Source organism: Uloborus diversus, chromosome 6 (assembly GCF_026930045.1).
Source record: "Uloborus diversus isolate 005 chromosome 6, Udiv.v.3.1, whole genome shotgun sequence".
NCBI lineage: Eukaryota > Metazoa > Arthropoda > Arachnida > Araneae > Uloboridae > Uloborus > Uloborus diversus.
The window spans coordinates 62,402,330-62,419,937 of NC_072736.1; the positions used below are offsets into that span (position 1 = coordinate 62,402,330).

General features: G+C 33.2%; 1 protein-coding gene across 1 annotated transcript; it reads left to right on the forward strand.

Annotated features, from left to right (window-relative positions):
* Positions 1–1,890: 1,890 nt before the first annotated feature.
* Positions 1,891–12,446, forward strand: LOC129224560 (transmembrane protein 267-like). The gene is made up of 2 exons (XM_054859037.1): positions 1,891–2,273; positions 11,713–12,446. The coding sequence occupies exons 1-2, from the start codon at positions 1,968–1,970 to the stop codon at positions 12,037–12,039; spliced, it is 633 nt and encodes a 210-aa protein (XP_054715012.1). The 5' UTR covers positions 1,891–1,967; the 3' UTR covers positions 12,040–12,446.
* Positions 12,447–17,608: the final 5,162 nt, after the last annotated feature.

Genomic DNA, 17,608 nt, shown 5'->3' on the forward strand with positions numbered 1-17,608 from the left:
CGGATTTTTCGTGGAAAGTACGTGTGCAAACGAATTTGCAAATTAAAAAACACAACTCACTAAATCCTGCAACAGGCATCTACTCTCATTGGCCACAGCAATATGACGTCACTGTAGTGGGTGGAGTTTCGAGAACGAATTCTGAAGTTGGTTTTAGAATTTTGCGTTTGGCAACAGCAGTTTGTTTTGTTTTTCAGCGTGGTTTTTTTTGGTTTTGTTTTCGTGGTTTTTTTTTTGGTTTTTGTTTTCTCGGGTATATTTTTGTGTTCATTGCATTTTCTGATCGGAATGTTATAATATTCTTTTTGTAACTTTTCTTTTTGTGGAATTTTATAGAACAAAATATCTGTATGTTTGTGCTACAAAGCATTGGTTATTTCCTGTTAGTTCTCAACACAAAGACGGTTTTTATTTATTTATATAAGCTATGTTTGTGACACTTCTATCCCCGCAAAAATTGTGAGTTGCTGTGTTAATTATCAATAAATTTCACTTTGTTCTTTTTTTTTTGTCTACAAAGTACACTTTTTTCAAAAATTATTCTTTCAACTACAGGAAAGTCATTTCAGGTGTAAGTTATAATTTTATTTGAAGGTTTTTTTTTAAACAAAATCATTGATAAGAATAAATATATGATATGCATGTATTATTTCTTTTTTCACAGTGAAACTATTCATATAATGTGTCCTATATTTGTCCTATATTTTTTGTGGAAAATGTCCTATATGTGACAAGTCGATCACTTCTACCCCTGTACTTGCAATATTGTAATTCAAGCACTAACCTCCTTCGCCAATTCATCTACTGGACGCACGACTACATTTGACGTATTATATTTTTAATTAAATATAAATTGATTACACGTAAAGTTTTTAAGTTTTTCTTCGAATATGAGAAGAGGGTTTTGAGTATGACAAAGTTGCTGGAAACAGCATTATTTTCTCATTTTCAAAAAATTTTCAATCTTTCTTCGTGTGCTACTCTTAATACTCTACCGTGTCTCACTCCACACTCCAGTCCCCCGCACCTACCACTCTTCGTGGTTTAACAGTTTGGATGGGGCCCTGAAAACAGCTCTTGATTTTTAGATCTAGGCCAGAAACCGAGCAATCTCTGGTCCGGCATCCCTAGAGGTATTGATTCACTTGGATGACTTGGTGGCTAGGATATATATAAAGTGCCCCAGTAACCATTAACGAACACAGAAGATCTTTGACTGTCTGGTATCGAACCCAGGACTTTTTCTTTTAAAACTATGTATTGTCTAGGTCGCCTCAGAGCCGCTATATAGATAGGTCGATCATCAGCTTAAGTTTAGCCATTTTGGATCGGATTTTTCATTGTTGCACTGCTAGGGTAACCACAGCAAAGTTTCGGATTTCACCAAACTTGCCGAAAATAATATTTTATTTAATAAACAATTCACGTGTGTGTGCCGCTAATAATTGCTCGCAGTGAGAAAAAGACAACTACTCAAACACGCGCTCCGATCCAAAATGGCTGATCTTAAGCTGATCCACCGGCTCGTATGTGTAGGGGCCTTAGGTCGCCTTAAGTAAGGAGCAAATGCGAAGTTTTTCTTGTGTTTACGCTAACAATTTCTGTTTGCTAAAAGCAATCTAAGACACATCGAATGCGTTAATAAATACTCCTGTCCTAAGAAACTGCCTGTTTTACCAACAGACACACGCGGAACGTAATGTTTTTACCCTTTTCTTTAATTTTGTGGGCCTTACCACGCGGTGTAATCTGAGGATTATTTCCGAACGCAGCCTATGTTTTGCTATCCTATGTGTCGAAGAGGAGAAACTTAGTGTGCGTATCTCTTACCTTTCAGCTCAAATGCGCGATTGGGCCAAATGTAGTACAACAAAGTCAGGGTATGTGCAGATGGGTATGTGACGGTTTCTGTCGTTTGTGCAGAGTGTGAACATAAATGTAGCATTAGGAAAAACAAAGAAGCCTCTATGATTTTGAAACTTTTTTACGATCTTTCCTTTCTGAAAAAACAATTCTTGTTGATTTTGACATTGTGGTTTGTTTATTATGCAGGACATTTTATCTTTCACAAGAAAAGTGTTCAGAAATCTCTTCTGCGCAAAGCAATAGTCGATAGCAGCTGTCATATGTTAATTGCAAATATCAGCTGGCTAATTTTTATTAGCTGGGAAAAGCTAACATTCACTTCAGTGTGGGAAACATTGCTTTGTGGTATTCTGGCCAGTTTGATTGATTCAGATCATTTTGTGACAGCAAAATCACTCCAATTACGAGTAAGTTTATTGGTGTGTTTTATTAACTTTCAGGCTAAAAATTCTTATTTAATTTTTTTTTTCTTTTGCTCTAGTTTTAATTCATCTCTTTCCACATCCAGTTCATAATTAAACTTATTATATTAAGACTTTTAAATATGTTGAATGTTTTATCATAAATATATTTAAAGTATACTTAATGATGTTTGATACTTCCTTTCATGAATTTTCCACCCTCAAAAGATTTGTTGATTCATCATGATGAAGATTATTGGTTGAAGTTATTAATATTTAAAAATATAATGGTGAAAATTAGAAACATATCAGAAGACAACTAAAATTTATTGATCGGAAGATTTAAAATGAATATTAAAGCCAGGGGTATTTGAGAACTGGCAATTCCACTAATTTTGGGTTACCATAGTATCCAAAACTTTTGGATTGACAACACATTCTAAAACTGAAAAATTATTTTAAAATACTTTCAAAACGACTTTTATCAAGGATTTTTGTATGTATATTTGAAGAGTTTTTACGAGGGTGGGGACAAGCTTCATAGTTTCGGAAAATTTTACTGTCTTCAGAAAATTTTACTTGAGTTCACTATCACCCTTGATAGGTTCAAAAAAATGTAAGTAAAAGGGGAGGTGGAGCATGTTGGTCAATTTTTTTACTCAGCGTTTTTTATCTCATCAAAAAATTTAATGAGCAGTTCCATTTCCTACAATAAGTTTCACTAAACACTTCTCAACACCACCGATTTTTTTTGGAAATATTGAATTGATAAACTCTTTTTATATTAATTTTTAACGGAACCTTGTTAAGTGGACCAACGTGCCCCACGGGGCCATGGGTGGGGTACGTTGGACTGCATAACTCAATCGACATTTGTTATAATTTTAATGATTAATAAGAACGTTGCAACTACTTTATTCTCTTTTGTGTGTAGAGTGAAAAATATAAGTTTGAATATCAATATTACATATTAAATTGATTTTAATTGATAAATCATCTTCAACACTAGAAAGATGGAAGTGGTCATTTTGATCACAAACGGTTTTCAAATGCTCATATTTACCGCATTTAATTTTCAAACTCTTCTTCCTTCATTTACTTTTCCTATCTATTTATTAAGATCTTACAGAAGTTTATTTTATTTCTTTAGGCTTATTATTATAGTCACTATAAATGTTTATACCTAGAAAGACTGACTGCGGTCATGTTGACTGCTCAACGAACGTTTATTTATATGCATCCAGTTTTGTTCTTTTTTGTTATCAGAAATGTACATGATAGGTTTTTGATAGTTTTCAGGATGAGTAACATTATTTTGTAATTGGTGGGTTTGAGTAGCACCTGCTAATTAGGTGCAGTTCTTTGAATAGTTAGGAAAATGGGAAACACTTGTTGTTCATATTCATCTTTCTTTTTGTTATCAGTACAGAGGGCACAATTGAAAGATGTCGATTTGAAAAGCATGTTATTGGGCAAGTGAAATTCCTTTGGTTCTGTAAAGAGGTAGATTTAAAACAGGTGTATTCTAAAAATTTAGCTGGAACTATTTTGTGCAGCAGAACATGTGTTTTGCTTGCAACATAGGTGTTTCTTTCCTACAATGCTTTTGAAGTGCCCAGTCACATAATTCTCTTCATGATGTCCCGAAGGACAAAACTTATCACAATATGATTTCCTACAACTTTTACAGAATTTGTCGAAAACTTATTCTGATTTGTATGATCAGTCTGACTTACCTGAAGAGCAATATGACGTGAAAGATAATTTACTTTCATCAGATGATTGGGAATATTTTTTGAAACCTAGATTTGTACAAAAAGATTCTTCATCAAAGTCAGAAACAGACAAAACTTCGCTAATAAACACTAATGCTATAGAAATCAATATAAAAAAGGAAAAGGGGTGCCAGAAAGCAAAAAAAAAAAAGTGAAAAATTCAAAAACAGAACATTTTCTCTCAAAGTGCAAGAGGGGGGAAAAAATTAGCCACTTATGAAGCAGTTTGGAGTAGAGTTGACCAATGCAAGATTTTTTTGATATTCTTGACCAAGCAGCTAGAAATGCTTTGATACATTTACAAAGAAATTACTTGTACATAGATTGAGTGTCGAGAATGTCTTAAATTTAGCAGATGAGCACAAGTAGACTTCCTCCAAGTCACCTGCACTGATCAATTTTGCTACAAACGATAAAGAATGGAAATAATGAAAGCAATGTCAAATGAAACAATCTGGAAATAAAATTACGAAAATTTTTTCTGATTGCAAAAAGACAATTTTGGCTCATGTATAAGTGAAATGGTAAAGATGAGTATTTGTAAATAATGTAAATATGTATTACAATAGTTATTCATTTATGAATATAATTACATGCATGGTTGCAAATATTTGTTAGTTATTTTATGCTTAAAAATGTATCCATGGGTGGATTTATGAAGGACTTTATGTAGTAACAACACATCTTCTGAAAATTAAAAGAATATATATTTTTATATGATTTTTTCTTTTTTGAATAGTTCAGAAGGGCATGGGTGGATTTAATGGAGGGGTGGCATAGGGGGCAATGCCCCCAGTTTTGGGAGAACTTTATATAGTAACAACACATCTTCCGGAATCTTAAAACAAAAAAATCATGACTTTTTCTTTTTTGAATAGTTCAATGAAAATGAAGAGAAAAGCGAATGTCCTTTTCTGATGGGAGAAAAGAAAAGGAAAAAAAACGATCATTAAATACATATAGTACAGCTGTCACTGGAGTAGATTAATTGACCATTTGAGGAATTCTAAAAAAAAAATAAAAAAAACATAGTTTTTTTCCCTTCTCTCTCTCTCTTTTTTCTAAGAGAGAGATAGAGAGAGAGAAATACTATCGCAAACTGAATAAATTTCAGTTATCTGAGTGCTCTGATTAAATGAATCTTTTTACTTAGAGGGAGAGTACAATTTTACTTACTTTATAAATACTGTTTAAAAAGTAAGGTAAGTCATAATCATCTAAGTCTAAGTGAATCAGTCCTTGTCATTATGGAAATCTAAATAATTGAGTCATCAAAAGTTTTGAAAAAATTTGCTGAAATTTTATAAAAGTCTATAAAAGCCTAACAAAGATTGGAAAATTGTAAAAATCCTTTAACCGTAAAAACTGACGAATTTTCGTAAAAATTACAAAAAAATCAAGCAAAAATTTGCAGGTAAGTGAATTACAAATGGGACTGAATTTGCCTTTAAGGTAAACAAGCTATTGCTTAGGACGCCTGCTTTGAAGTGGGTCCCTAACTCCTAAAAAAAAATTCACGATTCGTTCCTTAAAAAATGGAAATGGCTTGAAAAAACTAATTTCATATTTAAGTGCTTGAAAACCTTGAATATTTGGAAACGAGTGGCTACAAACCTTAAATTTTAAATTTTCTAACAAATGGTAGAGGGGGAGGAATGCCAAAATATGTCTAATTCAGCTCCTTGCCACATCCTGTATTAAAAATGTAAAAATCATGGTTCTCACGTTTGTAACATATTATTTGAAATAACTTTTTTTGACTCACATGTTTCATATCTTGCTATTTATTCAATCCCGAATGCAGTATTTTGGAAATTCTTTTGTGTTGATTGCTTTTATCTTACTTCTTCTGCATATTATCTATTTGTTTAGCACGGAAAAAAATACACTACTTCTATTTATTTTCGTTTTCTGCCCCACTTGCAACTGAAGAAAAGTTGTGGTCGTGAGAAATCTATGGTTTATTTTTTCTTTTAAATTTAAAATAGCTATTTCTCCCAAAGTTAGAACAGGACTAAAAATTTACAATCAAGTACTAAAATATCAAAGACTGGAAAGTACAAATGAAGTGCGTTAAATAATTTTAATTGTTCTAGAGTCCTTGAAAATAATTAGAAAAGTCTTTGAAAATCCTAAGCAAAGTGGGCTCCAATTACTTCTACTGCATAATGTTAATCTGTTTAGCGAGGAAAAAAATACACTATTTCTATTCCTTTTCGTTTTCTGCACTACATATAATTAAAAAAAGGTTGTTGTAATGAGAAATCAGAGGCGTAGCTAGACCCGACTTTCGGGGGGGGGGGGTCTTCTTTTATATATATATATATATATATATATATGTGTGTGTGTGTGTAAATTTTTTTAGTATTAAAAAATAAGAGGGAGGTGAATCTTACATACTTTGAAATGGGGTGCCCCAATTCCGATACTTGTGTCAAACAAAACAAAAGCAAAGAATTTTTTATTTGTTTAATGTTATGGAAAATTCAACTTTTTTTTCTTTTCCCTTCATTTAATTTAAAGTGAAATTTTCTAGCAATGTCTTGTCAAAACCAGTCTATCCAAATCAGGGGGAAATCAAATATCTGATGAGCGTGTTCCGTTCATTCAGTGTGACTGCTTAATTTAGAGGCTAACACACATCTACAAAAGCTGGCATCCCTGAAAGCTAATAGATACTTCCATTTCCGCCTGTAAACTGGATGTTTGACTTTCAATCTCATCGGTGGTCAGACTATAAAGATATTATATTTATAAAGATATTTATTTTTAATTTTTTAGCCTTTTTAGAATTTACATAAATATCTATTTGAGAGAGCAACAGCAATTTTCGGGTATTATAAACAGAAGTCTTTTTTATTTTCTACTTTTTAATCCAAACCAAGCTATTAGAAATAATCTAGATTCATCTCATTTTTAAACATTTTATTCATGTAATGCTATGCAGTGTTTCTTTTGAATTAAAATGAAATTACCTTCAAAAGGGTCTGATGGGACTGACGCTGCTTTGCAGACTGTACTTCGTTTTCTTCAGACGACGTTAACTTTCTCTTTTTAGAGCAATCCTTTTCGTCATTTTAATTTTTTTCTTTGAGTTGAAAAAAGCTTGTTATCGGTCCTGTTCATTTCATTATGCAACAACTTTCCCTTAGAATGTACTACTTTAAACAGACTATGTTTCCAAAAGAATACGCAGTAAATACTGGCTGAAGAATCAATGTGATTGCAATGGATACTCTGGTTAGCAAAGGTAGTTTTGACTATGACCTATGACACACACGAGATCAGACCAACAAAAACCTCTATCATCTCGAATTCAGGTTATGCTATCATTTTCGGATTCAAAGCCCAATGATCTTCAAAGCAGCAAACAAAAACATTTTCTTCAACTCAGAAACAGAGGAATTGTCTTCAAGAGCTGAGGAGGCAGTGAATGCGTTCCACGAATAGGCTTTCCAGGAAGATTAACCAAAGGACAGTCGTTTTGCACACTTTCTTGAAAGAGTTAAAGGGTGAAATTAAAAGCCATTTCGCTCTGTTATCTGGATTAGTACTGTTCTTTGGTTGCTATCTTTCTTAAAATTGTGATTCCTTAGAAAATCGAAATGATAGGAGTGAAAAGAAAGTATAAGTTTTTTTTCAAGTAATGAAAAAAGGTATGTACACTCAGACAAAACAGGGAAATCGTAGGTCAGGAAATAGGTAGACTACTGGCCAAGTTAGATTTGCTGCAATTGCTAACCTCAAGAGGATAAGTAATGAGTCCGAAAAAAAAATAATCATGGATCAAAAAGCAATAAAAGACTTTTCTTGAAAAAGATATGCTTAAAGTTACTTTTACCGTCAAAATGATTCCTTAAACTCGCAATAAAGCACTTAATATTGTAATAATAGAATAAATGCCTAACAAAACTAATAAAGAGGAATTTTAATCAAGAGCCCATATTGTCTTTAGTATCGATTTCAAATTTTCACCATCATATTTCAAATTTCTATAAAAAGTTTCTTAAAGCCTCCGTAATTCAAAACCTCTTTATCTCGATTTTTTTAATGTGAAATTCGAAATATACAGATTTAACTGTATGCAATATTCCCACTGCGCGGCTCATAAAATTAAACATATTTAACAATTTGCAGAATCTATGACAAAGAAAGGCTGCCTATACGTGGATTTAACAAACAATCTCATTTCTAAAGCGAAGTGTCAAATTTCACTCAATTATCAAAAAATTGTCGCAGCAGAGGGAGGCGTCTTTATACTTGAGGGTCACTGATGGAGCAGATTTTCAATGGCATTGGGAGGGGGGGGGCGAAGTGAATTTTTGACCTTTGTTACACAGAAAAAAGTCGTAGTGATTTTTCTTCTTTTTTTCTTTTTCTTCCCTCTTCTTTTTCTCTTTTTTTTTTCGAGACTAACGTTTTTTTTTGGGGGGGGGGTTGTCCCCAAACCCCCCCCTTAGCTACGCCCCTGTGAGAAATCTATAGTTTATTTTTTCTTTCAAACTTAAAATGGCTGAACAATTATGTACAACTGTATAATCTCGTTATCAATTTCTATGTCTATCCAATTAACCTTTATAAGGCTTCAAAATGCCGAATTTTATATCTGTTTTACAAAATTTCTCCGGGGGAGAAACCCCGGCCCTCTAAAATTGGAGATATTCTATTTCCCACTTAAAAGGGAGCCCTGCGTCACTCTCTTGATAACAGCTCCCTCTCTTAAAGTCAATTCAAAAAGGACAGTATGAAAACACACATTAATGAAAACAACACACAAAAAAGTAAAGCATGAACTTATGCATCACAGGAAACAGACAAAAACATGGGAATGGGGGGGGGGTGCAATAAAAATGTTGCTAAAAAAATCCTGCCCCCCCCCCCCCCCCCCAGGAACTCAGTCCTAAATCCGCTTATGAATGTATCATATTTTGTACAATTTATTCTTTCTCAATGCCAGTTATGTAATGCAAATTTGTATTTTGCTTGATGGAACATAAAAAAAAAAAAAAAAAAAGTGGCCTGAGAGTTATTTATAAGTTATATTATAATTAAAGTGTTAAATTAATTCATTAAGTATCAAAGCAAATCCTTTTCTGTGATGAAAAATCCTGAAAAGAAATAATTTATTGTCTTTTAATTATGGCGGTCAAAATGACCGCTACTAGTACTTCTAGGTATATGGAAAACTTAGTCTTTCTAGTGTTAATTGAAAACAGCAGTAAGTATTCACCATTAGCACGCAATTATTTTTGAAAAATCAAAAGAAAAATCAATTATTGAATATTCATGAGATAATTTATACAGATTAAAGAAAACTAAAGATGTTTTAAACGATATCTGGGAATATAAAAGTGCTACTTTCAGAGCTTTGGAAAAAGTACATTTATTGGACTGGTTTTGGAAGGAAAAGTCATATGTTACTTTTATGCAAAGTTACATCAATATTTGCTAGGTGGAAAAAAGCTCTTTTTTTCTTCAATGCATTACATGAAACAACTCCAAAAAGAAAAGAATTCTGTTATACTAATATTATATGTTTTAGAGAAAAAGTACAATAAAACTTAGCATAAAAGCAGGGTTGCATTTTTGACGCCACATGTTAAAAACTGATTGAAAGCTCAAAAATCTGTTAAGAATGCCAAATACTAACATTTTAATTACAAATACATTCATTATTGACATTTTTCATAAACATATAAGTTTTCCTTATGCTGAAAAATTATTTAAATATAATTTACACATCATACATTGAGTTAATTAAAAAATAAATAAATATATTTTTGGGTACAGATTGCCCCCATTGTTTTTCACTATAGGGCCATTTCACAACATTTTGGACAAATGTAGAGTCCCTAATGTGACACTTTTTTTTTGCCATAATTATTTAACTTACTCAGGGCTGAACTGGACCGTTAAAACAGCCCGGGCGATTATACAAAATCAGCCCTTAGCTCACTGGTAAATCTACTCCCCCCCCCAGGGACGTAACCAGGGCCGTAGCCAGGGGTAGGCCAGGGGAGGCGCCGCCTGCCCTGAGAGAAGTTTCTCCTCCCCTAAGCTACTAAACTTTTTTTTTAAGCGAAGAAGTTTTTTGCTGTGTCCGTAAAATGAAATAATTTCAATGTCAAGAATTGAATTGCTAAAAAATTCCTCTTTGAATCACATCTGAGTTTTCGAAATTCCTTCTTGGCTACTTCAGAATGGAATTAGCCTGAAGTCTCTATACCCTGCCGAAGAAAGGTTTCCAGAAAAATTACCCGAGGGATATACTAAGACACCCCGTTGTTCAGGGTTTGCTGTCGTCGTCGTCCAGTAGTAGCAGCAAAAATATCAGTACATTGTAAAGACTGTCGGCGACAGAGGTCTTTGGGACTGATTAGCTTTGAGCCTAAGGAGATTTGTCGTTGACGTTGACCCCACCTCGTCACCCCTGTTGGGCATTCGAAGTCTGGTCCCCCTCCCTTTTTTGTTGCTATGTCTCTAGTTCCGAGAAGTAGTCGGTGGATGACTAAAAACACGTGCTTATAACTTTCGGTTTGCTTATTGCTTCGAAAGGGAACGAATGAGAACTTTGACAGAAATGTTTCCGTCTCCTTTTTGAGTTTTGATTAATTACATACTGCATCACAGAGGTAAGAAGTTACTGCTTCATAAAAAGAAATTATTGGCCTCGTTTTTTTTTTTTTTTTTTTTTTTTTTTTTTTTTTTTTTTTTTAATATTAGTGGGTATGTCCCATTTCAACGTTTATGTGCTTTAACTTAAAAAAAAAAAAAAAAAAAAAAAATCTGTCGTTGTAACGTTTATCGATGCAATTGTGTTTTAGGATACTGTTATTTGATACTTTTAAACATTTAACTATATTAGCAGACAAACCCTTACCTTTTCTTGGAAAAATTCCTGCAACATTCTAAAGTAGATAGTGATGAGTTTTCTGTAAACTAGTGATGGCATTTTTTTCCTTTAATTGTGAGTAGAGAAGCAATTGAAAGTTATATATTTGTTGACACCAATGTTATCATTTCCAAGATACTTCCTGACAATATTGCAGTTTAAATTGAAACTAATTCAGATGAAAAACATAATAAAAGCAACGACTATAGCAAAAATGTGAAGAGTTTGAAGGTGAATTACCCTCAATGTATTCAATAGCTTTTGAAATGAAAAAAAAGCTTCAAATGTTTTTGAAGCCAGGAGTGAAAATTACGATGTTTTTTGGGCCTTGAGTATTTCTTGAAAAATAATGATGCAAGAAAGGTACAATAAGACATTTCAAAACAAATTGACTGGCCTCTTTGTTAATGTACAGAAATAAAAATTAAGTCAACTCTCGATAACTTGAAGTCCCAAGGGACCAGCTAAAACGTTCAAGTTATTGGTAGTTTGAGTTATGGAAAGTTTCCACAGCAGTCTCAAGAGTTTAAGACCCAATGAAAACTTTGAGATAAAGGAATATTCGAGTTATAAGTTTCGAGTTATCAAGATCCGGCTGTACAGAGAAAGCAAGTATGTATAAATATTTATGGTTTTTTTACAAACCCGTTTTTTTGCGTTTATAGTTATTACCCATTTTTCGTTATAAGTGAGTTAGACTGTATTTCAATATTTCATAGTGAAGTTTGATTATATTCATGTAACTAGTTCAGCTAAAAGTATTTCTTTGTACTTGCAGGATGCTGTTAATCTCCCATCAAGACCCTTTCTCCACAACTCCACTTTAATAGTATCTCTGACTGTATTCTTCGTTATTTCAATGATGTACATCAGATGTGTGTTAGCTGAAAGAATAGGATGGATTTTTCTAATTGCAGTGATATCTCACCACTTACGAGATTCCTTGCATCGAGGCCTTCTTTTATGGCCCTATGCCACCCAACAGATAGCCTTCGTTCACGTTTTAATATGCACTTATTTTTTCCCGCTCGGACTTGGTTCATTGCTGCATGTCCTTAAAGTTGATTCTGTTGTCCAAGACAAGCCAGACATTTTAATTGTGTGAATGAGTATTGAAGTGTAACATCAGAATACAAAGACCTTTCAGTTCTTATTTTTAGAGACATTGTACGGAACTAATTAAGCCTGATTCGCCCATTTGTCATAGATGGATACTTAAGCAAGATAAAGTAGTTATACCAAATTAAGTTTATACCTCTCTTTGTCTTCTCTAATATGGGTATACAGGTATATTTTTATCCTAAAATATCAATTTATACAAATCAGGTAAACACACAAAAGGACGTAGCACAGTAAAGGAAAGGGATAAAAAAGCAAACAGACAAGAAATGAGGAGGGGTAGATATGGGGGTAGACAAGAGTTTGATCATAAGGACTATTCCACCGTAATGTGTGACATTTTTGGATACATATTTTTTTCAGTTCTTTTTCATTAGCTCAGCGTCAAAAAATCAAGCATTGGTTAATATAGGGGCATTCCAAGGTATTTTTGACATTTATGTAGAGTCCGTAACATGACCTTTTTTGCCATAACTTTTTAATTTACTGTTTGATTAGCATATTATTTTATTTTGATCTTTACCAACCAACCTACCAGCTCAAATTAAAATAATTTGCAAATCAAACGGTAAATTAAAAAGTTATGGCAAAAAAAGGTCACGTTACGGACTCTACATAATGTCAAAAATACCTTGGAATGCCCCTATAACAATTCATAATATAAATATTCCCAGTTTTTTATAACTAAATATTAATTTTATAAAACTTGTAGTGGTGCTCGCAGATAACCCGAGTCGAAAAATCATAGGAACATCGATTTTCGTCAGATGACAATGAGGTAAATAAGCAATCATCATTTTATTACTCAAAAAAAATAATAATCTCACTTTTCCTTGGACACTGAAGTCTTTTCCTTAGTTTTTTCTTGTCTCTCAGTATCGTAAGTTGGACTAAGGTGGTTCATCCATCCTCATTACTTCTGGTAAGGCTCCTAGCGAGCTCAGCAGGGGTGCCCCCATCTGAGCCCCCTCCCCCTCAAAGAGCCAGGGCGCACCTCCATAAATATTGCAAAGCTCCCCCCAAAAAAGCAAGAGCCACCCCCTAAAAAGTAAAAGATACTCCTCAAAACAACCCCCTCTAAAAATTTCAATGGTGCAGTCTTCACCATGACCCCCCCCCCCAGGTGGGCACCCCTGGTAAAGGTGGCCTCCTTTACTATTAATGCATCTGGAAATCCAAATTTTAAAAGCTTGTTTAAATTTGTTTTCTAATGGTTTGCTCCTATTTAAACTATACAGTTGAACCTTGATATCTCGAACCTCCTTATCTCGAAACCCTTGATGACTCGAAAAAACATTTTTCCCCTGCATTTTCTATAAAAACCCCTATGTATTTTCCATAGTTATCTCAAAATTTACTTTTCGGAACCCTTCATATGTCGAAATTTTTGCACAGAAGCAAGTTTCAGTTGTCGTTTTTCTTTGGCAATTTTTGTATTAAAACAAGTTCCAGGGATCAGTTTTCATCTTTCTTCTTGGAAACTTTGTGATTAGGGGATTGAAGCAAGATAATAGGGAAGTGTTGGTATGAAAGGGGTGCTGTATTTTCCCCAGAGTTTAGAATCTTTGTGCATTTCTCTCGAACATGTTGTCCACTTGAGGAAAGGGGGTTGATTTTTCGCCAGTCAGTTTTCAAGTGAAAACGGAAAATGCGTTCCTCATTTCCATCATTCTGCTTTTTTAACTACTACAAAATGGCTCTTGAAAATTTTTTTGAATGTGGGTAGCTATTAGTTGAAGATAAGAATTTTTAAATTTTTAGGTGAAAAACAAAGTTGAAATTGTTGTTCATTTCAAAATCTCTTCCAGCTGCACAGGAACAGATTTTTCAAGATAACATTTCAAATCTGGTAAAATATTGAAGACTACTTTATTGATCGTAATTCAAAGTGGTCGCATAGTATATATATAAATGCATATAGCATATGTGTGTAATTGTGAGAGTTTCTACAGGGTGGCGACAGATCAGGGAAATCAGGGAGATCAGGGAAAAGTCAGGGAACTTTATTAATCAGGGAAAAATCAGGGAAATATCAGGGAATTTTGAAAAAATAACAAAAAATCAGGGAAAATTGATTTTATGAAGGAAAAAAAATGTTTTTTTTTGCTTTACAAAATTAAATACTCTAATTCCCTACGCATTTTCCGCCAATTATCTGTTCGAAAAAAGTAAAATTAATGAGGTGCGATTATACACTGCCCCATATTTGTGCATTTTTTTTCCTCAACGTCAAAGTATTGAATCTTACTTATTAACCACAGGATGGACTTATTAAGATTGCTTCTGTGTCTGTTAGGTTGTTTATTTTACCTAGCTTGAAATTTCCTTTTACGCTTTCAATGCTACGTAAAATAAACAACCATACACGCAAAGAGGAAGGCTTCATTAATGCCTTAGCTCCGTTGACTTTATCCCACTGTCTCGATGTAATTAGCGTACTGTAATCACGATTTCAAGAAGAAATCTTTGGTTTTTAAATTAATACTATAAAAGCTTAAAAGTTATTACTTCTTTGGGTTTTTAATTTAATTGCTAAAAAAAAATTTTCAATTAAAAGAACTTTGTTTTTTGCCGTTATACTATTTGTTGTCACCGCAGATTATAAAGGTTTTCTTTTCTTCAGACTTAAGTAATTTTTTAATTTTATAACCAAGTTGTATTCTTTTATATATTTTGATATTAACTAATTGCTTTTTTTTTTCTTGCATTCAAAGTTGTTTGTTACAAAAGCAATCTAAGATTTTTTTTTCGTTACATACTGAAATCATTTGAAATAGAGTTAACTTGTGAACTTAAGTAGATATTTTTATTTTTTTTATTGTTAAAATGCTGTATTCATTCATTAAAACCTATATTTTAGATTAGAGAAAAGCTCCTTATGAATGGATGTCAAATGGATTCATCTGTTTTGCATAAATATGTCAATTAGTTAGATAAGAATAACTACATTACTTCTATTCTTTCACTATTTTTATTCTTGCAGCAATTATTATACTGTTTGAAAACTTAGTTCAAAATAATTTCAATTACTTTTTAGTTTTATCATAAATACACATATGTTTTAAAGAGTAATTTTAATAGTTTCTTAAATTTCTTATGCTAAGTGGTTTCTGGAAGTGAAGTTTTTTTTTTTTTTTAATTTTCTATAATCTTTCCATGTATAAAAATTTAATATACTGTTTTGTTGGTTTTTCTTTCCTTCCAAAAAAATTGTCTTGTTTTTTTTTTGTTTTTTTTAAAAACCATTTTATTAAAAAAGTAGCATCTTTTTAAAATATATCTTTAGTTCAACAACTTTACACAACTTAAAACGTTTAAAATACTTCATTTAATACAAACATACAATGGATTTCAAGTAGAGCAAAGAAAGAAAACCATTATCATTGGTAACGTAAATCAGGGAAATTTGGTGAACTTGATCAGGGAAATCAGGGAAAAGTCAGGGAACTTTTTTTCACAGTTCCTGTCGCCACCCTGTTCTAGTGCAATTTTTGTAAAACCTTGATAACTCAAAAACTTGATTTTTTTCCCCGTCCCGAGAGATTTGAGATATCGAGGTTATATTGTATTTCTTTTGGTGATGCTATGAAAATTTTCAATGCAGCATTAGGAAGAACTAGTGATGTGGATTGGGTAAATACCCAGCGGGTAGGTAAATATTTTTTGGGTATTTACCCAAGGCCTGGGTAAATACCCAAAAACTGGGTATTTTACAAAAAAAAAATGCAAAAAGTGAATGGAATATTTTTTTTAAATCTAAACATGAAACGAGCTGATGTGTGCATCACATGACTTCCTTTTACTCTAATTTAATGTCATTTTCTCATTATTGGCAGTTTTAATATGATCGAATAGTTTACTCTCTAAATATCACCAACAGTGACCAAATTGAAACCAGATTTTAAAAAAAATGCCAAATTTGTCGCCAAGTTTGGCGACCAAAAGACTGCCGATATATCGCCAAGTGTCCGCCAAATTATAACACCACTTGAGTTTATATCGAAATTAACAATGATGTTCCCCAGGGGCGGCATTTCACCATTTCATTTGGGGGGTCTAATTTCTTAAATATGTATAACCCCAAAGCGAAACCAAACACACATTAGCTAGCAAGAATTTGTCATAAAATCGGTTTAATATAAATAAAATTAGTGTTTAGAAACAATTAAAATTTTGATTCATTGACTAAAAAGTTATCATACAAAACATGTCGCTACTAAAATTTTATACCTTTTGGAAAAGTTATAATGCATGATTTTTGGAATTCGGAAGAGCAGGAAATCGTGTTAAGTTACTAATCTATCAGTGCCCAATGTCTTGCTGTTTTGCCAGTTCAGCTAAATGGAAAAGGTTTTGATTTTTTTTATCCCCCCCCCCTTTGTGCTTCTCTAAACTCCTGAGACATGTAAAAGAATCTTTCTCTACTAGCTGAGCTGATTGTAATAGTTAAAAAATAATTGAAGTAACACAAAGTTATGTATGAAAACACTTTTTGTATCTTGCTCTTCAAAATCACCCAGGCTACTTCAAAAACTGTGAGGTGCATAAACTTTTCATGATTGAATAATCTAGTCATGTCGGCGCTCTCAGCTTCAATGAGATATCATCTGCCTCAAGCTCTGTTATTCACTATTCCAGACTGATGAGTCCATAACAAGGACGAAACTGGTTTTAACTCTTAAAGATTATCTTGTGTCACTCCGCGATTGCATAATTATAGAGCCCTGTAAAAGGTATTTGGTTGATAAAAATCACATGCACTTTTAAGAAGTTTCTATGAAAGCATTATAATATATTGAGCAGCTGAAACGTGTTTCTAGCAGAAGGAAAGCGATGAACATTCATTAAATAAATATACACTTAAAAAATGACGTAAAAGTGAATGAAAAATATCAAGGAATTTTCTTGTGAAAACCATGCAGCCGCACCACTTCTCACGAGCCTCTCATGTTGGACATACCATCGTTACTCTGGGCGCACAAGTGTGAAATATTTAGCCTATATGAGGCAGTGTCTTCTTTAGTTAAAATTAACCATGGTTCTCTATCAGTTTTCTGTGTTCTGAAAAAGCTGAAAATACTTCATGAATTTCTAAGTCATTATCCGAATAACGAAAAACACTTTTTCTAGTCTGAGAATGTGTCGAGTTTCATCAAATAGTTGCTGAGAACCAGCGAGATTTCCGACTTACATGAATTGAATTCACCCATTTTCTATCATTCTTTTCAAAAAATTTGGGGGTGCGAACGCCCCCTCTTGACCCCCCTATTTGCCGCCCCTGATGTTCCCCCAAAAAGGGGCAAAAGACCCCATTTGGAGCATCCGAATGCAACCAAAAAGGAAGGTGCACAACTAGACCCCACTAAGAGTCTATGTACCAAATTTCAACTTTCTAGGGCATTCCATTCTTGAGTTATGCGACACACATACACACATACATATGTACATACAGACGTCACGAGAAAACTCGTTGTAATTAACTCGAGGATCGTCAAAATGGATATTTCGGGTGTCTGTACGTTCCTAGGCACATATCCACGTGTGGTTGGGTTGAA